The sequence below is a fragment of the Cervus elaphus genome, chromosome 24 (assembly GCF_910594005.1).
Source record: "Cervus elaphus chromosome 24, mCerEla1.1, whole genome shotgun sequence".
Lineage (NCBI taxonomy): Eukaryota > Metazoa > Chordata > Mammalia > Artiodactyla > Cervidae > Cervus > Cervus elaphus.
The window spans coordinates 69932259-69953439 of NC_057838.1; the positions used below are offsets into that span (position 1 = coordinate 69932259).

Below are 21181 nucleotides of genomic sequence, written 5' to 3' on the forward strand. Positions count from 1 at the left end.
CGCAGCGCCCGGGGTCAGGAGGGCACGGACGGGGACACGGGTGGGAGGCGGCCACCCGCCCAGCCTGGTCGGCCCCCCCGCGTTTGCTCTGCAGGCAGATGTCCGTCTGCGTGGCTGTGGCCGTCCGTCCGCCCCGCCCAGATGCCTGTGTCCGCGAAGACAGGATGCGCGCAGCCCTGCAGGCTCACCCGGGCGCCGCGTTTGGTTGGGGGGGCCGCCGAGGAGGAGGGGTCGCCGGCTCCTGGGTAAGCCTCTAGGACGTCCGCCCGACCAGAACCGCCCCCGCCCCGCCCCGCGGCCATCCCGGCGGCTGCTGCTGCAGACTGGCGCCTCCGCATCCGAGCTCCGGGCCGGCAGTCCGACCCGGGTCTATGCAAATCAGGGATCGCAACGCCACCAATCAGAGCGGGGCCCGGCGCTGCTCCTGCCAATGGCGGGGCCGGGGGGCGGGGCCCACGCGGCCCCGGCTCCCCGGTTCCTCTTCCGGGGCCGCGGAGGGTGGGCTGGAGCCGGACCCGTGGAGGGGCGGCGCTTTCCTGCAGCTTCCGTCTCCTCTGTGCTCTTCTGCTTGGAGTAAGAGATTTTACAAATACAGAGAATATACAGGAATGTCGACTGTAAGACTTTTTTGTCGTATTTACTTCGTTTAGTAGAGCAGCAAAAGGGAAATTCCCTTGGTTTTCCACACTCATTCCCAGAGTCTGTGTGCTTTTCATTCTGGTTTTTATACCTCGACATAAATGTGATGTCTAAAGGCGCATTCTCATGTCAGAACATGGTTTTGTGATTTTCAGGTTTACGTTAACGGCGTCATGGGCATTTCCTTCTGCAGTTCTCCCCCTGTCTGAAGCCTCAGCGTTTCTAGGCATTGCCAGGTCGCGCCCCGGATTTTCACTGGACTGCCGTTTTCTCCCCTCTGCCAATCCTTACTCCTGCTTGTAAGAATCAAGTCTCAGAAGGGCAGCCTGCTCCTGCCCGTCTCCGGTGGCCACGGAGACCAGGCCCCAGCCATTCTCCCGGCAGGAGGGACAGTCCCTGCACGGGGCTCTCTGAGCCCTCCCGTGCTGTGTGGGCACACGGCTTGGCTCCAAGCCTCAGAGGGAGCAGAGGGTCCCCTAGACTCCAGATTCTGTTGCAGTGGACAGATGTCTCCCCAACTCCTGTCTGCAGCCCACCTGGCTCCATCGCTTCCTGTAAGGCTGTGTACCTGAAAAGCCCTGTGCATCCAAGGAGAACAGACCCAGGCAAGGGAGGGACTCGGCCCACAGGGGTTAGGTCGGAGGGGGCTCCTGGCTTGGGTCTCAGCTTGCAGGGTGGGGGCAGGACCCTGCTTTCTACCGGGAAAGCCCAGAGGGTAGGCTGGTGATGGGAATCAGAGGGTGATGGCTGACCTCAGCCAGAAGGAGGGTAGAGCCTCAGTCCTTGCGGAAGGAGGTCTGGCTTGGGCTGCATGGGTGGTCCCCAGTACATACAAAGCTGCCCTGAAACGTGGTTTGTCCGTCTCTGAATCAGGACAGTGGGTGCTCACGGTTGAGCTCCCAGGAGCCCACAGCAACAGGTGCTGGTTGTTGGGGAGCCGACACCTACCGCTGTCAAGGTGTTGCTCCTGTGGAGAAGGATCCCGAGGCTCCAGGGAAGAGACATGCTGCAGACTTCATGGGCACCACGCCCAGTGGAGGTTCGGGGAGTGGGGGCTGGGACAGGGCCCCACTGCCCCACTTTTCACCCCCGATGGAGGCAGCCAGGAGAAAGAGAACACTTGGGAGAGGCAAGAGGAGTTGGGTGAGAACAGGGAAGCAATACCCGGAGGTGCACAGTGCAGGGCTCTGGGGGGAGGTGGTCACCTGGGGTGCAGGCGCTCAGCAGCGGCAGGCTGAGCTCGTCACCACCGCGGCGCTTTCCTCTGGCTCCTGCTCCATCAGGACACCACCATCCAAAGCCATTTGTTTCGTGAAACAGCCAGAACCACCCAACCCTCAAAGAAGATCAAACTGAGTGATCACACAGGTGGGGACCACAGGCCACACCACATCACACGTGATTTTGTTTGGCCTAGGAATTTATTGTTTGCTATGGATTTTGTTTGTTACAGAATTTGTTTTGGTAAAATCCACACAACGTAAGGTTACCATCGCACCCGCTCTTCAGCGCACAGTCCTCTGCCATGAACAACGCTCACGCTGTTGTGCAGCCATCCCCAGAAGTCTTTCCACCTTGCAAACCTGAGATTCTGGCCCCGTCCCTGTCCCAGCCTCTGACGCCCACCATCCTACTTCCTGTCTTTGTGAACTTGACTCCTGCAGGCCCTCATGTAAGTGGGATCATGCCATCCTTTCCCTCTGTGGCTGGCTTGTTTGACTGAGGGCACTGTTTTTCAGGTTAATCCATGTTATCGCCAGTGTCAGAACTTCCTTTTAAGACTGAATAATATTGCATGGTGTGTTGAGGCCACACTTGGTTCATCCAGGAGCCACTGATGGACCCCTGGGTTGCTTCCACCCATTGGCTGTTGTGGTTAGTGCTGCTATGAGCACAGCTGCGTGGATCTCTGAGTCACTATTTTCAATTCTTTTGGGTGTGTCCCCAGAAGTAAAATTGATGGCTCAATTCTATGATTTTTTGAGGAACCTCCATACTGTTTTCCAATAGCTGCATCATTTTACATTCCTACCATCAATGCACAAAGTTCCAGTTTCAATTCCACATTTTAAAAGTAGGAGGTTTCACATGCACACACACAAAATGTATAGTCTCCACATAAAATCTTCTGAGGAGGTGCCTCTGATGACCGAGTCCCGTGTGGGACCACCGGCAGCTGGGGGACCCTCCTGCCAGGCTCCCTGGATAACCCACTCCCCTCCCTGCCTCCAGAGGGCAGCTCAGAAACTTGCAGGTGCTTCTGCAGTGTCTAAGAGAGCTCTGGCTACATTCTGCCCCACTGTTGCCTGGAGACCCATTAGAAGGGCTCTGAGGCCTGTGCACCTCTGTTTGAGAGCCTGGTCCCGGCTGGAACCACCCACCTGATGGTGGAGAATTGCGATCTCTGCATGGCTCTGGCTGGGCCGCATGGGGCCGCCCTCACTTGTATGTTTCCCTGCGGGGTGGCCACAGGCAGATTCTTGCCGGATTCGGGAGGAAGCCGCCACCATGGTTGCCGGGCTGCCCACTTGCCTCCTCGGTGGGAAGCGGCACAGGAGCTGGCAGTCTACTTTCTCAGGATTCTCAGGGTTCCTGATTCCCAGGCCAGATGTGGACATGTTCACCTCTGGACGAAGAGTCTCAGCTTCTGCAGGACAAGGACACCCCCGTCGCCAGGGTCAGAGGCAACATGTACTTGGGTTTCAGTCCCGTCCTCAGCACCAGGCCCTGTCCTGGTGGAGGACAGCTTGAGCCAGAGTTGACTGGGTCAAGACCCCATTCTATCGGTTGCTCGGGCAGTTTGGCCTCGAAAGGGGCCTTTGCAGCATCTGCGGAGCCATCTGGGGCCCAGGAAGAGGCAGGATCCAGAACACAGAAGCAGACCTGAGATCTGAGGAGGTTCCCAAAGAGGCAGGTCCCAGCCCAGGGAGAGGCAAGAGGTAGGCCTCGCAAGAGAGAGAGAACTGCACATCCAGAGGTGGTGGAAAACCTGAGATCCTGGCCGGAGGGTCAGACAGCCCTGCTCAGCAGATGAGTGAGCAAAAGATACCTCTTTTGGCTCTGTTTATAGGTGAGGACACTGAGGCTTGGAGAGAGCAGTCTTGCCACAGACATCGGACGGTGGTGGAGCCAGGTCGAGCCCTGCCCTGCCACTGCGGGCCCCCACTCCCAGCCCCTCCCAGCCCCTCTCCTGCCCGGCAGATGCAGGCCTGGGCCGTGGCCAGGCCGCTGGTCGCTTGCCTCCTTGGTGCAGTGCGGTCACCTCCTCCAGGAAGCCCTCCTCCAGGGCCTCGCGGTGTCACGTGCCTTCAATGTTTATCTGGAATTGGGGGCCCTTGAGGCCAAGTCCAAGAGACGCAGTAAGTAGATCCCCCTTCTCCACCCCTGCCCCTGCCCCCTGCTCTGTGCAGGGGCTGAGTGTGGCGTCAGAGCAGAAAACAGACCTCCCACACCAGTAAGGGGGGTGTTGGAACACCTCCCTCATGGGCTGTCTTGAGACTGAGGTCTCTGCAGCCTTCCTTGGGGTGCCAGGCACACAAGGGGTGCTTCTTCAACTTCAGGGTGTGGGACCCACCCACAGAGGTGCCGCTCAGCTGAAGGCAACTCGGGCAGAGTTGAGGAGGGGCCTGTGGGTGGAGTGAAGGCCCCTGGGAGAGCGTGTGTTCGATTTTCACGGGTTTACTGGAGGCCTCGCAGGAGCAACTCTGTGGCGCGGGGCCCAGGTTCTCACTGCGGCGGCTTCTTGTTGCAGAGCACGGGCTCCGCGGCCGTGGCCCACGAGCTTCGTTCCTCCACGGCACCCGGGATCTTCCTGGACCAGCGATAGAACCTGCGTCTCCTGCATTGGCAGGTGGATTCCTAACCACCGGACAACCAGGGAAGTCCTGGGTGAGTGGTTTTGAGGAAGAGCAATTTGAATGGATGACAAGGTCCAGGAAGTGGGCATGGGAGGATAAAATGAGCTGAAGGAGTGAGACTGGATTGCAGGTGACAGAAACGCAAGTCAAACTAGCTTATGTAGAAAGCAAGCATCGGCTCCTGGAACAGCCGGCTCTAAGCAGCTTCAGGCCCAGCCGGACCTGGGCCTGGTGTGAGCATCCTCAGGTTTTTGTTTCCGTGTTGGCTCCTTTTCCAGCTGGGCGCTCTCCGTGTGTTGACAAGGGTGGCCACCGGCAGCTCTGGCCCAGTGTCCCTTCCGTTAGTGGTCCTGGGCGGAAGAGCACCTTTTTCTCACTACTTCGATTGACTCATTGAGGTCAGGAACTCATTTCACCAATCGTTGTGGCCAGGCAACAGGTTAAAAGAATCATCAGCCAGGTCTCTGGTCACGTGACCATCCTTGGGCCTGGAAGGGTCAGACCCCAGAGCATTGTGGCTGGAGGACAGGGGGCATGCCTTTGTCCCTGGGAGAAAATGAAAGTGCTTTTTATCATCAGAAGAGGCGCGCCAGTGCTCCTGGAGAAACAGGCCTTAGCCTGGAAAAGGCAACAAGCCCGGGGCCAAGCCTTCAAAGAGCAGAGGGGAGAGGGTGACAGGAGAGGGGGGCGGCCTCAGAGCTGGAGGCCACTGCAACTGGGTGGTGAGCAGCACAGGGCCGACCTAGGAGGGAAGTCTGGAAAGACCATGCAGAAGGGCTGACCTGCAAGGCCACTTGAGGGTGTGGAGCTGCAGGGTGGTCGTCAAAGGGTGGAGTTAGCAAGGGGAGGAGCTTGGGTCAGGGGGAGCTCTGCAAGAGGAAGCTGCTTGATGTGAAGAGCTTGGCCAGAAGAGGCAAAGATCACTGCCCCGTCCCTGCAGCCCACCCCACCCGAACCCAACCTTACGGCCACCTACGAGAGGGCCAGAGAATCAGTCTCCAGCCCGAGGCGTACTTGGACAGCTAGGGTGAGCCCAGGTGGCATCTTGCTCAGGGAGAGAGGATGGAATCTGAGGGCTCACTTTTAGTGAGTCAGGAGCACCATCCCCTGGACCCTGGGGAGGCCAAGGCCTCTCAGGGCTGCTAGCTGCTGGTGGCCTATTGGCTGGCTCTGCAGACAGCTTGGGACTGGCCCGGTCTGGCACGGTGGCCCTGCAGCAGGGTACTGGGCACACTGCCCCCCAATCAGAGCTGCAAAGGAGATGAAGCCAAAACCTGGGCTGGCAGGGTGGGTGTTTTTCCCAAGAATCCAGACAGCCACTGCCAAGTCCAGCATTCCTCCGCCCCAATGGCGGCCTGGTCACTTTACAGAGATGACGTGGTTCCCTCCCACCCCCAGCAAAGCGTGGGCAGGGCCAGCAGCTGAGCTGGCTTGGCCCCAGACTGAGCTGGGCGCCAACACTGGCAGCTGGCCCTGTAGCAGGAGGCAGTGCGGACCCCCAGCAGGGACAGGAGGTCGAATAGGCCTGGGTGGCCGCTTGCCCACCGTGTGGAGGGTCTATGCTGCCACCCCTCCCTGTGCTCCAGAGGGCAGTGGCTGCCAGGCAGCGGTCAAGTAACTTGCTGGCCCAGGACTCTAATGGAGATTCTCTGCGGCTCTCATCTAGTTCCAGCCCAGACTTGCTCAGCCTGGTCTGTACATACACACTATTCCGCAGTGTTCGCTGGCTTCTCCACCGCTCCAGAGTTCTCCCGTTTTGCAGGGTCGTCCCTTCATAGGAACATACCAAAATAGGCCTCAGTTTACCCTTAACTCTGGATCCCACGTATGCGCCACATTACAAGCTCCAGGAGGGTCAGCCTTGCTCAGACCACTTCTTGCATCATGGTGGGTGAGCCTGGGTCCGCTGTCCACCACACCAACAGGGAGCCTCACTTAACTCCAGAGTTAACTAAGCTGTGAAGGCCCACCCTGCAGTGACCGAGGGCAGACCCCCGCAAAGCCCCTGCTCCCCCAGCCCCCGGACGAAACTGCCATTCTACCCACGTAAACCCATGCCTTGAGACCCCACCGCCCAGCTCCGCGCCTGCGTCTCTAGCGGACTTAGCGCGCCAGAGACCCTCCGCTACCCATCCAGCCCAAGCTCAAGCCCCCGCTTCCCTACTCCACGCGAAGACAACAAGAGCGGTTGAAAGGTTTAAACAATTTATTTTGCCCCAAAAATGGAGACCAGAAGGAGAAAAGCCACGCGCGCTCCCGCGCCATTACCCGGCGCGCGCCCGGAGGCGGGGAGGGCGGGGGCGGGAAGGGCTGCACCGCCCTGGCGTCCTCGCGCGCGGGGCCGGGGCGGGCAGGCGCAGCCCGGCCATTGGCGCCCCGGAGCTGGTAACCAAGGCGACAGCCCGGGCCAAGGGCGCGAGCCAATAAGGGCGTCGCCAGGGCCGTTTCAAAAATCTAAAGCAAATAACCAAAAACAAAAAAAAAAAAAAAAAAAAAAAAAAAAACGCTCCCACGTTGGGGGATGGGCAGGCCGGCGCGGCCCGGGCCCACTGATGTCGGGGCGCGCACGGCTGTTCGGGCTCCGCGCAAAACCTACGTGCACTCTGGGGTGGAAAAGTAGGCGCCGGGGCCCTGCGATCACTTGCGGCCCTTGGGCACTTTGGGGACGCTAGGCTTTGCCGCTTTCTTCACCTTCTTGCCCCCCGCAGCCGCCGCCTTCTTGGCCTTGCTGCTTTTGTCCTTCTTGGAAGCGGCGCCCTTCTTGTGCGAGCGCTTCTCGGGCTGTGGGCCCTTGGCCGGCTTCTTGTCCGCGCGTCGCGGGGCGGCCGCAGCCGGGGCCGCCTTCTTGGCCTTGTGCGCAGCGGGCGCCGGGGCAGAGGCGGGCGCCGGGGCTCCGCGCCGCTCGCCGCCGCCCTCCAGCTTCTTGCGGTTGAGCTTGAAGGAGCCGTTGGCGCCAGTGCCCTTCACCTGCAGCAGGGTGTCGTTCTGCACCAACGCCTTGATGGAGTACTTGAGGTAGGTGCGCCCGTTTTGCTGGTCGAACCACGCCACCTTCTTGGCCTCCGCGTAGATCTTGGCCAGTGATGAGCCGTTGCGCTCACCCAGCCGGCGGATGGTTTCCACTACCAGCTGGCTGTACTTGCCCGGCTGATTCTTCTTTTTGCTATTCTTCCTCTTCTTGGATGGGGACAATGAGGTCGAGCCTCCAGCCTTCGCCGCCTTCTTGGCCGCCCCCTCGGCAGTCGTCAGCGGCAGGGCCTCTTCAAGCTCCACAGACATAGTGGCGAGCGGGTTGGTGGCGGGCGGGGCGCGGAAACCCGGGGGCCGCGCCGGGAAGAGAAAGGCGAGGGGCCGCGGGGGCGCCGGGGGGCTGGGGGCGCGCGGCGGCTCCAGGCGGGAGCGGCCGCGGCCGGGCCTGGGGCCGGGCGGCAGGGCTGGGGTGGGGCCGGGCCGGCCGGAGCGGGGGTCCCGAATCGGGACCGGAAGCGGGGCCGGTGCGGAAGCGATCGGAGCGCAGAAGTCCGGCGCGAAATGGTCGGAGCAGTTAATCGTCCGGGAGCGGGGAAGTCGGCCTAGCGAGCTGCCGCCACCGCTGCCTGCGCCGGAATTCGCTGGGCGTGCGCGCTGCGCTCTGGCGGGGAGGGTGCCGTGCTCCCCTTTTATGGCTCCACGGCGGACCACGTTGAGAACAACAACAGCCTGGTCCGGGGCCGGCGCCAACTTGTGCTTCTTGAAGCCCCTTCTCCGGCCGCTGGCTTCCCAGACCCGGCCTCCCCGGCGCCGCTGTGCCCGTCTCTGTGCACCCCGGACATGGCCCGAGCCCGTGGCGCGATGGAGAGGCGGCCCGCGCCCAGGGAGGGCTCGCTAGAGGGGAACGGAGGGGCGCACCCTAGGCTGAGGGAGCGCGAGAGGAGGGGGGCACCCCGTTTGAGGCCGAATAGCGCGGGCCCCCAGGGAGGCTCCGCAGCCCGGAGCTCCGCAGCCGACAGCCAAGAGTGCTCCACGGGCCCCCAAGCCCAGATCGCGTCCAGAGGCCCCCGGGCCTGCCCGCTGGACGGGCTTTAATTTGTCCGAACTAACACAGGGCACGCCCTCGCGCGGTCGGCTGGGGCAGTGTGGAAGGAGCCGGGACGCTTCGAGGGGGGTCTCCGCCTGAGTGCAAGGGGAGGGCGGATGCAGGCGCCTTCCTTTGCGCACCCGAGGCCTCCTTAGGCCTCAAGGGCCCAGGGCACCACGCGGGAGGCGGCGGGGAGGACGGCAGGCGCTTCTTTGGGGACATTCCCTAGGCGTCCCCACCGCCGCCGCGGATACTACAAGTGCCCCCATTTTATGGTGCGTGAGTAGCTTCTACCCTTACCCCAAAGCCACAAGGCGGCTCCGGCGGGGACGAGGGGAGGCGCTGGCCCCCGGAGGATTTCCCAAGGAGGATGGGGGAGGGGAGCGGCTCCTTGTTCTCTGCACTCCCCCCACCCCACTTCGTGTGGGGAGCGCAGTTGAGAGCGGGGACACTCTCTGGGTACCAGGCGGAAGCTTGTGCAAGTTGGTGGCCCTGCCGCTGGGTCCAGTACTGGGGGTGAGCAGGAGGCGTCGGACCATCTTTCTCCAAGCCAAAGGAGCCCCCACTTGGGGAAAGCTGAGACACGGGGAGACGCTTCAGGAGGAGGGTGGATCCCTTTTAGGATGAGTGATTTAGGCCCGATCCTGCGCCCTGCAGTCTCCTGAGGCCCAAGCATGGAGGAGGGGCGGGCGGGACGGAGTGGGGGTGTAGAGCAGAACCGCGGGGCCCCTCAGAGGTCTGTGCGCACCCCTGCCACAGCGCTTGCGCTGCCCCGCGTGCTCTCCAACAAGCTGCGGTTATAATAAGCCCCAGGGGAGAAGGACTTTAAGCCAGGGAAATGTGAGGCTGGTGGGATTTGCAGGGGGACAGGGGAGGTCAGGGGCTGGGAGCCACAACAGGGGGCAGTGAGTACACCCAGCAGGAGAGAGAAGGAAGATGGGTCTCAGCGTGGGCTCCTGGAGCCCCTTCCAGCACAGCGGCCAGGAGCCCTGAGTCCAGGGGGGAATGGGGAGCAGTGGTCAGGGGCGTGCAGACACACAGGGCTTGAGCGAAGACCTCGAGTTCCAGAGATGCAAGGTTGTGTGCAGGGCGGGAAGCTGCAAGGTGGGAGAGCCCTTGTCCCCCTCCCAGGGTGGACCAGGGTGCATGGAGGTGGAGTGGGAGCAGGGGCACCTGGGAGACAGCTGGCCCAGGGCAACCAGGTGACTGGTGAGAGGGACTCAGGTCAAAGGGAGAACAGAGAGTGAGGCCCCCGGAGGGACCCCAGACTGAAACCAGCTCATCCAGTGGGGGCGGGGCATGGGCTGAGAATGTGAATCTAGAGCTGGTTGCAGCAGCAGGCAAGACTGGGTGAGGGCCCTCTCCCCGGGGCCTGACATCACACCAGACGGAAGAGGAGGGTGTGGGCTGGCAGGAGAGTGCGGCTGTCCACTGGAGACAGAGGAAGGACCATCAGAGAGGAGAGGACCAGGCACAGTCCGGGCCATGCTAGTTGAGAGATTTTCTAGAACAGAGGACCTGTCTGCTCAGGGCAGCCCCTCAGGAAACTGGTTGAACTTGACTCAACTGGCCAGCTTCCGACTTCTCAGGAACTCTGCCTGGACTTTGCCTGTTCAGCCCAGTGTATTTAAAAAGGTGAAATTAAAAAATCAGGCCATTTCACACAAAAATGCAGTCCAGATTTCAGGTTTCACTTTTTAAAAAATCTGCAGATTGGACCAGGGTCGGGGCAGAAGCGGGGTGAGTAACAGTGGGCTGATGTCCAGCACCTGGTCGGTGAGGAGGGGGTCAGCGGGAGTGGGGGAAAGGCTCTGTGGCCGGGGGGGAGGGCTGGCCATACCAGAAGGAACATAGGACTCAGAGCAGAGAGTGGACACGTGCAGGCCGGGCAGCATAGCCCAGACCACCGGGAGGATGCGGTGGACACACTCCAGAGGCCTCTCCAGCCCAGTGGGCCCCGGGGCTCGGGGACACCGACTCTGGGCTCCGGAAGCTGGTGGGATGGAGTGGTTTCTTCCCACTGACCTCAACATACAGATGAGGAAACAGGACTGGGCCCACGCCTTCAGGAACGCGTGGCCCACACACCCCACACTCCCAGGGAGCTGCCTGCCACCCCTGTAAGGACAGGACAGGTGGCGAAGGCCTCCCGTGGCCAATGAAAGAAGGACGAAATGTGGGGAAAGGGGCCTCTGCAATTGGCCCAGGGCCTAGGACTTTAAGGGTTCAGATTCTGTGCATACACTGGTGACACCCACGTCTCTCCCAAGCAGCAGACAGCAGCCACCCACCTTCCCCTCGGGGTGTCTGAAGTCTCTCTTCTGTGTCTCCTATTTTCTCCTGCAATCCTGCTCTCCCCCACACTTGCAGAGAGCAGGGGCTGCTCCCCGCTCAGCCGCCCCACCCTCTGGCTCTGGCCTTTTTGTTCCTTGCGCCCGAGGCTCCACCACGCCTGGGACGCCCACTCGGGGCCTTGGCACTTGCCATGTGGCTGGCCCTTTTCCTCCAGAATCCATTCAGAGCTGCCTCCAGGCCCGCCACCCCGCTTTATTTTCCTCATAGCACTTATCCTTATCTGACCCTATGCTGCCTATTTGTCGGGGGGCAAGGGAGGCCCTCTGAGCGCCAGCTGGACTGGCCCTGTTCCCTACGGGCCCAGCTTCCCTGGGGCACACCCTGCAGCAGAAACGTGGTTTGGCCTGGACCCCTGCTCCCCCATGCACTCCCCGTGTGACCCACCTGCCTGGGCCTTGGGCCGGCTCTGTAGGGGTCCACACACAAAAGGACCAACAGAGCGGGCCCCCACACACAGTTTCTGACAGCCTAGGATGGGGCCCCAGGCAAGAGGCAGGCCTGAGGGGTCGCAGCCCCTGTGGGAAAGGCCCCGCGGGCTCCGGGGTTGGCAGGAGGGTCTGTCTCCCTACACTGTTTTAGACAGCGAGGCTGGCTCCAGCCTGGGCCCGCTTTGGGGTTTAAAATGGAAGTAAGAGACCTTAGGTGCTTTTTAGTATCTAAGGGGAAATGGAATTCACCAGGTGTGAGAAAGGTCGCCTTTAAGATGCAAATGTGTATTGTGAAGCCCTGAACGGGGTGCTCTGGAGGTCTCTGGTCTCCCGCCTCCCCCACAGCGGCGGGTGAGCCGCCCGTGGAGAGCGGATGGCTTGGAGGAGGCAGGACACGGGATCGAGAGGCCACCACGCCCTGTCCCCAGGGGCAGTGGAGTGAGCCCGGAGGCCCCGGCTGCCCACCCACCCCTGCTTCCCCTGGGGGGGGGTCCCCCCGCTGCAGACACCCCCGAAGTGCAGCTGTGCTTAGAAGACTGTGTAAAGAAGGGACGGGCGCCACTCAGCGTGGCAGGACCCCCTGCTGCCGGGCGCTGCGTGTCGGGGTCACAGTGAGGGAGGCTCCCCCGGCAGGGGGGGGGACTGAGGACCGGGAGCACGAAGTGACAGCCCCTTCCCCCCCAGGAGCCGATGGCTGACGCGGGGCCTGGCAGGTGGCGCCGTGTCTGGGAGGCGTCCCCCCAGCTTCCCGCGGCCGGTTCTGCCAGAGCTGCGGACCCTCTCGGTCACGCCACCTTCTCCAGGCCTTTTACTTTAAGAGTTTTTTTCCTTTAAGAGCCGGGTCCCTTTTTCTTAGTGAAGTTATTCGTGGTAGAAAACCCGACTGGAGGAACAAGGCTGTGTGAAGTGAAAACTACGGCGGCGTGTCTCGGGCTCTGGACACGGGTCCGTGTACGGGGGCCAGTGCTCAGCAGCCTCGGCGCCCCCCCCGCCCCGTCCTGTCATGTCTTCGGGGCAGGCCGGGCAGTTACTGATGTTTCCCTGACTGTCCTTTGTTCATCAGCCCAGAATGAGCCGCCAGATTCACTCTTACAAATCCACTTAAGTGTTGCCCTGTGACCCAGCAGGCTTCCAAGCGTGCGCCCCTCCAACCCACGTCCCCGTGAGCACCCATCCTGGGCCTTGTGAGTCCACCCGGCCTGGCCTGTGTGTCTCCCTGCCCCACATTTCAGGCGCAGCCATCTGGTCACCCCTGGTGACCTGGCTGCCTCCTCGGCGCTTCCTGGCTCCCCCATCGAATTCAGCCTTTCGGGGGCTTGGATGGCCTGGCGTCCTTCCCCTTCACAGCCAGGCTCTGCCCCCCCACCTCCTTTTCTTCCTTCTGAGACAGCCACAGCCCTGCCTCCCCAAGGGGTCTCCCCTGCGGGGATCTCTGCCTGGCCAGGGGCAGGGAGGGGTGGGCAGGCTCTGGGAAGACAGTGCGGCTGAGTGGCCTTCGAGCCGTGATCTGTGGGCAGGGTGGCCCAGGAGCGGCTGGCCCCCGCCTCCCCGAGGGGCCTCCCCTGCAGGGGGATCGCTGCCTGGCAGAGGGGGGCAGGCTCGGGGGACAGTGGTGCTGACTGGCCTTCTAGCCATGTTCCATGGACAGGGAGGCCCAGGAGAGGCTGGCCCCTTGCCCATTTGCCTCGCTCCTCCGGCAGGGTGTCCTGGGGGGCGAGCTGGCCCACGCGCCAGGGAGGCCAAGGCCGGAACGGGTTGTCCAGCCTCAGCCGTGGTAGAGCTTGACATCTCTTCTCCATGGGGCCCCGGGGATCGAGGCCGAGGGGCTGGGGCAAGGTCGCGTCCAGACACTGTTCTGGGAGGGGTGCCGGGGCCAGGGCAGAGCCTGACAAGCAGAGAAATCATCTTCCAGGGTCGCCCTACTGGCAAGGTCCCCCCGGCCGGGGAAGATAGCACAGCATTGCTATTTACCTCATTTCAAGGAGCGGCACCACCCCCCACCCCAGCAGTAGCACTTGGTTTTATACCATTAATCACTCTCCGAGATTGTCCTGTCATGTGCCTGTCACCCCCGTGCGAGCAGGGATGCTCTCAAGCCACGCTGCACACGGCCTGACACATAGTAGGCCCTCAATAAATATTTGTTGAATGAATGAAATGGGAGTCAAAGCCGGGCGGGCTTAGGGTTAGCACGAGGGCCTGCCAGGCTCACTTCACAGAAGCTCATCTCAGGGCGATTGGGCTTGCCCAGTCCTGGGGATCCTGACTTTCTTTCCTGGTCTAGAACCAACCCCAGCCACCGCTGAAAGCTCCCTAACTGCCGCTTTCTGGGGGTGCCCCTCCTCCTGCCCACCACCCCCCCGCTTCCTCACCCCCTCCCCCAGAGGCCTTTGAAGAGAGTGCTGGGAGCTTCTTGCTCTCCCACTCAGGGCCACCCCACCAGCCACAGCATCCCGGCCCTGCTGACCTCTTCGACTTTATATCCCCAGGTCACCCGGCCTCCCTGCCACAGCCCGCGTCCCACCCCAGCTCCTTCAAGCCTGGTCATCCCAATTCCTTCTCCTGTTAAGCTTTCTCTAGCTAAATTATCTTCTGCTTTAACATCTGCCCTCCAGGCCCCTCTGTCCTGTGCAGCCTTGAATATGAGACTCTAGAAGGCGCTCTGCTATTTCAGAAGATGGGTGCATGGGGACCCACTTGTGAAAATGAGGCCAGCAGAGCGCACCAGACAACACCTCCTCCTAACTCGAGAGCCTGACATACACAGCTCTCCAAAACTGAGCTCCCCTCCGCTCCTCCCCTCTCATCAGCCACTGCTTCTTGAAGGAGGTGGCCCCCTGAATGCTTTGGGAGCGTCCTCGACGGGTTCAGGGGAAGGGACCCCCTTGGGACCTGAAAAAGCTGAGGTGCAAGGTGCAGAGAAAGGGCCAAGCCCACCCAGGGCTTCTGGGTTGTGTTCCAAGTCTGATTCCCAGTCCAGTGCTCTTGCCCTTCCTCACCTCTCATCTGGCCAGTTAGCTGGGGATGGGGAAGGGATGGGGAGGCCAGGCCAGGCCCCTGGATGAGGACGGACGTTGGCCATGTGCCCGCCTTGTCTGGGTGAGAAGGCTGTCCGGGGCCAGGCCCCAGAGCCTGGGAACATTGGGAGGGGACCTGGGGGAGAGCCCAAGCTGTCTCCTGGCCTCTGAGCTCACCCTGGACCTGTCTGCCAGGCACTACCAGCCCCAGAAGACTGAGAAAGCCTCCGAGTGGGTCTCCCTGTGGCCAGATCTTCACAGAAGCCACCGTTTTCTCAGAGCTCCCCCCCCCCCACCCCATCAGATTCTGCCCATCCCTCCTTAAACCCTCAGGCTGTTTCCCATCGCACTTAGAATAAAATCCAAGCGTGCTCCCTGCTGTCCCGCCCTGCACCGTGTCCCCCACCCGCCGCTCCACTTGGGGCTTTTGTGCTGCAGAGCCCTCCTTCACCTCCCCTTCTTGCCAAGCAGGTGAATACCGCCTCATCCAGGAAGCCCTCCCTGAGCACCCTATCTGAAGTAGGACCATACACCGCCCACCGTCTTTCACTTTTCCAGGTTTTTTCTTCAAAGCACTTGTCACTACTGTAGCTTCTGCATTTATAGCCTAAGTCTCTCTTCCCCACCCAGCTTCTGCTTCTCTGGCTTGTGGGTCACCGGACCCCCTGTAGGCGGCACACAGTAGATGCTCAGTAAAAATTTGTGTGAATGAATGAGGAGAAAGAGCCCTGCCTAGGAGGAGTTGGGAGATGTGGCCTCTCCTCTCGGCCCCCAGTGCTGACTGGTTGCTGGAGAGTGGAGAGCGAGGCGGCATCTCCCCCTGCCACACACACACCCTAGGCCTGCGAGGGGCCAGCATTAGGCTCAAGCGGAGGAAGGAGCATTTCCAACGGGACGCTTGTGGCCTGGAGCCCTGGGAAGGGGGCTCCGAGGACTTGGGGGCAGCCTTCTGTGTGGGCAGCGGGGAGGTTCTCGGCAAGGACAGTCTTCACCCCCCGAAAGGATAGCGGCCGCGGCCGGGGTCGGTCGGCGGAGGCCTCTGGGTACAGAGGGGAAGGGTCCCCAGGGTGGGGACGCTCGTCTCTGCCCCCGGGGCACGGGAGCGGGCGCCCAGCCTCCGCGTTTTCCCCAAGTGCCCCCGGCCCTTCGTGCCCGCCCGCCCTCATCCAGCAGTGCCGGAGGTCTGGGCCGCGGGCCGCCGGCGGGCGTTGGGCGCGCGCCCCCGCGGCCGTCTCCATGGAGACCGCGCGCGCCTCCCAACCGGGCCGCCGGCGGACGTTGGGCGCGCGCCCCCGCGGCCGTCTCCATGGAGACCGCGCGCGCCTCCCGCTGCGCGGCGCGCGAGCGCGCGCACCCTGAGCTGTGCCAGCCCGGGGAAGGGCCTGGGGGCCTCCCGGGCGACGCGGGCTCGGGAGGCCGCTGAGGGAGCAGCTTTGGGAAAGGCACTGACCCAGAGCCGGCGATCTGGACCCTCGGTGGCGGTCGCTTGTGCAGGACCGCTCTAGAGGCGGCTCTGCGGTGAGGGTCCGTGCAGACACCCCGCCCTGGGGCAGCCGCCGAGGGCGCCGTCCCGCCGGCCCCCACCGCGGTCTCCGGGCTCTGGGGTCTCAGAGCAGCCTGGGCTCCTCTCCTCCCGGCCAGGAGACATACCTGCCGCCTACACACACGCGCACATGCACACACACACACACACACACACACGTGCACATGTAGATGCCCACAGCAGCTGGTGTTCTCGCAAGACAGCCCTCCCCTCTACACACAGACATACATAATGTCCACAGCCTCAGTGGAGACCGGCCCACCTGGAGGCTGGCTTCTCCGGGCCTTTGGCCAGGTGACAGCTGGTGCACACCTGACCTGCTGCCGCTCCAGCAGTGACCTCTCATCCGTCCTCACGGCTGTCCCTGGTGCTGCCTTCAAGGATGTGTAGTCGGCACCTGCTGGCCTTGGTCGGGCGGGAGTCCGTGGCCCCCGGGGACCAGGGCGTCACAGACTCACCTGACGGTGAGCCGCCAGAGCTGCGTGCTCATGCGGGTCCCCGCTCCGACACCTCTGTGCCTCCTTGTCCCCGCTCCCCATTCCTCTGTCTGGATGCTTCTCTATTCATTTCGTCCCAGGAAACCAAAACACCCCACAAGAAAACCATAGACAAAAGCACCAATTGTATCTATCCCAGGGCCCACAAACTTACAGGCCTACTTGACCAGGTAGAAAATACGTCAATGAGGTGGTTTGCAAGGCCTGGTGGGCCCACAAGGGGGCAACTGAGAGCAGCCCCCGCTGCGACGCCAGGCGGCAGGCAGGCTCAATGCTCTGAAGACAAGGAGGAAAATGATCTTGCTTAGTATGTAATCTCTTGTGCTTTAAACGTTTGTTGTTTAGTCGCTAAGTCGTGTCTGACTCTTTGTGACCCCAGGGACTGCACCCTGCCAGGCTCCTCTGGCATGGGATTCCCCAGGTCAGAATACTGGAGTGGGTTGCCATGCCCTCCTCCAGGGCATCTTCCCGACCCAGGGATTGAACCTGCATCTCCTGCAGTGGCAGGCGGGTCCTTGAGCGCTGAGCTGCCTGGGAAGCCCTCCAGTGTACCATGTACTTGAATGTTTGTACGTACTGTGAAACAGCACAGTCCGTCACCATACACGCTTCCAGGATTTTGTTTTTTTCCTGATGAGGACTTTTTAAGACCTACCCTCCTTGTGAAACTGGATGGAGTCTGTAGTTAAATCCGTTTCACCTGTAACCTGCCTTGACGCCTCAGGCTCATTTTAATCGTTGCTGCATAAAGAGTCGCGTATCCTCCACACAGCTCGGAGCCTCAACAACACGTCTGCCCAAGCTGTCCTCCAGGAACTCGGCTTCCGCTGCACCTGGTGTGAGCTGAGCCGTGGGACCACGGCCCCTCCAGCTGGGCCGGCACAGGTGTCCACAAGGTGACCTCTTGAAGCCGCAGACGCCGGGGCCTGGTTCCACCTGCGCAGACCCGCGACAGGACGGGATGCGCCCACCTTTCCCCGCCACCTCGCCCTGCTTCTTACTCCTGATCCCTTCATGCCCCAGCCCCTTGCCGGCCGGGAGGTTCGTTCTCCTGCCTCCTTGCTTGGCTGGCTTGTGAATAAACCCCCAAACCTCGGCGTCTCAGGCGTCTCAGTGGAGTGTGGCTCGCTCCGCGTCAGGTAAACCAGCTTGGTTCAGCGGCGTCAGCAGCTTTGCAAGATGCAGTCAATTGGGCGTGATGGACCCCAGTCACCATCATGAGCGTTGCAGTCCCAGGACCTGGAAGCCTGTGCCTTTCGACCCTTCACCCATGTCACCCCCCCGCCCCCAATCCTCCACCTGTGGCAACATCCAGTCTGTTCTGTGAGTTTGGCTTATTTTTAAAATTTTATTTATGTAATTCATTACATTTTTCACTGCCCCAGTGGGCAGGCAGGATCTTAGCTGCCCAACCGGGGATGGAATCTTGGTTCCCCAACCAGGTGGCCCTGTGGTAGAAACGCGCGAGTCCTAATCACTGGGCCTCCAGGGAAGTCCTCTGCAGAAACCTCATAGTTGAATTTTTTGGAATGCTTTTTCTGCGTCATTTGAGATGATCACATTGGGTTTTCATCTTCACCCTATAAATGTCATGTATTGCATTCTAGGAATAAATTCCACTTGGCCACAGCGTATAGGCCTTTCAGTATGCTCTAGCAGTTTCCTTTTTCCGGGAAAACAGGCAGAGAAGGGATCCCCTCATAGGACTCAGGTGATGCCCAGGGTAACCTGAGCGGATGTCAGAGCTGGAGGGTCCTCTCATCCCAAAAGGGACCTGGAGTGGGGGGTGAAGCCAGCTCCGCGCTCCTCCACAGCCCCGGGACAAGATGACCCCCAGACAGCCCTTCCGGGGTGGAGGCGTGACTGGGGAGAGAGGGAGGGCGCGTTTCTGGGCTGACAGCCGTGCTGGCTTCCCGTGCAGACCCCACCTCGGTCGGTGGGCCTTTGCTCCCCTAAAGCTGGGGCTGTATTACACCCCTCAGCCCTCCTCCTCCCTGGATTCACCGTTAACCCATGGACTAGACAGGACCCTGAGTGGGGGACGGCATTCCAGCGCTGGCTCCTTCCCATGGAGCTCCAGCAAAGTGACGCATTCCCGGCAACAGGGACTGAGGAAGGAGGGCAGTGGGCCGGGCTGACGCTCGCGTCTCTTCCGGATGCGGGGAAACCCAGTGGTCGGAGGGAAGCCAGGCAGGGCAGCCACATCAGCTCCAGGCAGCACCGGCTTCCAGCCACACGCTTCTCGGCCCGCGTGAGCAGGCGCACGCGGGGAGAAGGCAGGCACATGCGCTGGGGCCGCAAGTAGGAGCCGCTGGAGAATTGGACTTTGCACATTTGAAAATTCTGGTGGGATGCATGTAGGGGCAGTGGACCCAAGAAATACAAGTAGGGGTAGCAGCTAGGGGTGGTGGTCAGGAGAGCTAGTGCGTCGTTGAGATCCTCAGTTTCTTAAAAATTGTTTAAGTTCGTCCTGAGTTTTCGTTGTGCTGGGTCTTTGCTGCCGTGCAGGCTTCTCTCTACTTGGGGTGAGTCGAGGCTTCTCATTGCGGGGGCTTCTCTTGTGGCGGAGCAGACGCTGTAGGCACCCGGGCTTCAGGGATTGTGGCGCGTAAGCCGGTTACTCCGCAGCGTGTGGGATCTTCGTTCCTGGACCAGGGATAGAAACCGTGTCCCCGCGTCGGCGGGTGGACGCTCAACCACCCGAGCGCCAGGGAAGCCCCGTCACACCTTCTTTATCCGTCTGCCGGTGGTCGTTCAGGTCGTGTCCTTCCCTCGGCCGCTGCACTGAACGCAGGGGTGCGTCTTTCTGAATCACACTTCTGTTTGGACACATGTGCCCAGGAGCGGGCTTGCTGGGTCGTGCATTAACAGTAGCTGTGTTTTTAGTTTCCTCAGCAGCTCCCATACTGCTTCCACGGCGGCTGACCAACTTACATTCAAGTCTTGAATCCGTTTTGCGTATATGTTTGTATGTGTCATTAGAGAAGCTTCCGATTTCTTTTTTTACATACAGCTGTCCAGTTTTGCCAGTGGCGTTTCTTGCAGAGGCCGCTTTCCCCCACTGTGTGGCCCTGCCTCCCTTGGTCTAGCGTGGGTGACCACAGGGGTGGGCACCCTGCCGTTTTCTGCCAGTACCGTCGCTGTGTTGATGACCGCAGCGTTGCGCTGGGTTGGCCAAAATATTGGTCCGTTTCTTTCTGTAAGATAGCTCTGGCAGCACTCAATTCTCTTCCACTTCATTTGAAACGATTTTGTTCCGTTGTATGGTGACAGCTGTTCTATCAGGATGCGTTTTTGAAAATTCAAAATTGGTGAATTTTTGTGCAGCCATTTTAGTACTGAAGATGGGAGGGGAAATAAGCAACATTCTCAGCGCGGTGAAAGTGAAAGTGAAGTGAAAGTGAAGTGAAAACACAGCTGACGCGCAGAGAGAGCTCTGTGCAGTGTACGGACCAAGTGCGGCGACGGACGGCCTGTCAGCGGCGGTTTGTGACGCTTCCTGCTGGAGACTCTCGCTGCACGATGCTCCAGGGTTGGATAGATCAGTTGAAGTTGATAGCAATCAAATCGAGACGCTGAGAACTATCAGTGTTTATACCATGTGGGAGATAGCAGATATACTCAAAGTATCCTAATCAAGTGTCCTGAATATTCATTGGAAGGACTGATGCTGACGTTGAAACTCCAATACTTTGGCCACCTGATGCGAAGAGCTGACTCATAGGAAAAGACCCTGATGCTGGGAAAGATTGAGGGCAGGAGGAGAAGGGGGTGACAGAGGATGAGATGGCTGGATGGCATCACTGACTCAATGGACATGAGTTTGTGTAAACTCTGGGAGTTGGTGATGGACAGGGAGGCCTGGCGTGCTGCAGTCCATGGGGTTGCAGAGAGTTGGACACGCCTGAGCGACTGAACTGAACTGAACTGATCCTAATCAAGCCTTGAAAATCATCTGCACCAGCTTGGTTTATGTTCATCACTTTGATGTTTGGGTTCCACATACGTTAAGCAGGAAAAAAAATCTTTTTGACCATATTTCTGCATGCGATTTTCTACTTAAACATGATGAAGTGGGGAGTGAGGGCGTGATGGGAATGGTCTAGAATTCGTGTCTGTGGTTACACAGCACTGTGCGGACCCTAAACCTGCTGAACTGTGTACTCTTTGGGGGTGTGTGCTATTTTATTCACGTTTAAATTGCGCCATCAGACACTGAACTTAAGTACATGCTGGCCCCATGTCCAGATTTTTGAAATAAAGATGGACAGGCAGCTTCAAGAGTGCAATGTATTAAACTGTGCCCAGGATATTAAACAGAGACAATCCAGGGCGGGAATAACTGCATACCTTATCCATCTGCTGGCGGTGAGTGTAGGGACAAGCCCAGCACCTGGAGAAGCCTGCTCAGGGCTGACTAGAGGCCCTTGGCTGCTGTCAGAATCTGCCCTTGACCTTCAGACTTGGACAAACCACAGCGTCTGTCCATGTACAAAAAGCCCCGGATTCAGGGCAGATGAGAGCACAGCATGGACATAATGAGCTTGGCTCTGGCCGGGCAGGACTGGGGGGCAGGTCTGCAGCGAGCACGGCTGGCTGGAGGTGGGGCATGTGCAACTCCAGTCTGGGGTCTGTGGTCACAAGCGCGTCCAGTCTAGAGACGGAACGCCGAGTGCTTCCTGCAGCTTCCCCCACCCCCCTAGTTTCCAGACAAGTTCCCGGACGCTCTTCGCAAACGCGAATCACCCCCTTCAAACGAGTGAACCCCCTGGTCTGTGGGAGAGAATG

At 60.5% G+C, this 21181-nt stretch overlaps 2 protein-coding genes across 2 annotated transcripts; one reads left to right on the forward strand and one right to left on the reverse strand.

Annotated features, from left to right (window-relative positions):
• Positions 1-50: 50 nt before the first annotated feature.
• LOC122682744 lies at positions 51-20158 on the forward strand. Its single transcript, XM_043885839.1, has 4 exons — positions 51-2311; positions 3710-3998; positions 4391-4527; positions 17166-20158. The coding sequence occupies exons 1-4, from the start codon at positions 2165-2167 to the stop codon at positions 17238-17240; spliced, it is 648 nt and encodes a 215-aa protein (XP_043741774.1). The 5' UTR covers positions 51-2164; the 3' UTR covers positions 17241-20158.
• On the reverse strand, positions 6685-8290 carry LOC122682745 (histone H1.10). The gene has a single exon (XM_043885840.1). It carries the CDS (start codon positions 7773-7775, stop codon positions 7134-7136), a length of 642 nt encoding a protein of 213 aa, XP_043741775.1. The 5' UTR covers positions 7776-8290; the 3' UTR covers positions 6685-7133.
• Positions 20159-21181: the final 1023 nt, after the last annotated feature.

Bases quoted from the DNA above. Each gene is read 5' to 3' on its own strand.
- LOC122682744 (XM_043885839.1), top strand. From the start codon at position 2,165: ATGAACAACGCTCACGCTGTTGTGCAGCCATCCCCAGAAGTCTTTCCA. The intron at 3,999-4,390 runs GTAAGTAGATCC...TTCTTGTTGCAG, and splicing joins GGCCAAGTCCAAGAGACGCA to AGCACGGGCTCCGCGGCCGT. The intron at 4,528-17,165 runs GTGAGTGGTTTT...TCCTCCACACAG, and splicing joins GACAACCAGGGAAGTCCTGG to CTCGGAGCCTCAACAACACG.
- LOC122682745 (XM_043885840.1), bottom strand. From the start codon at position 7,775: ATGTCTGTGGAGCTTGAAGAGGCCCTGCCGCTGACGACTGCCGAGGGG.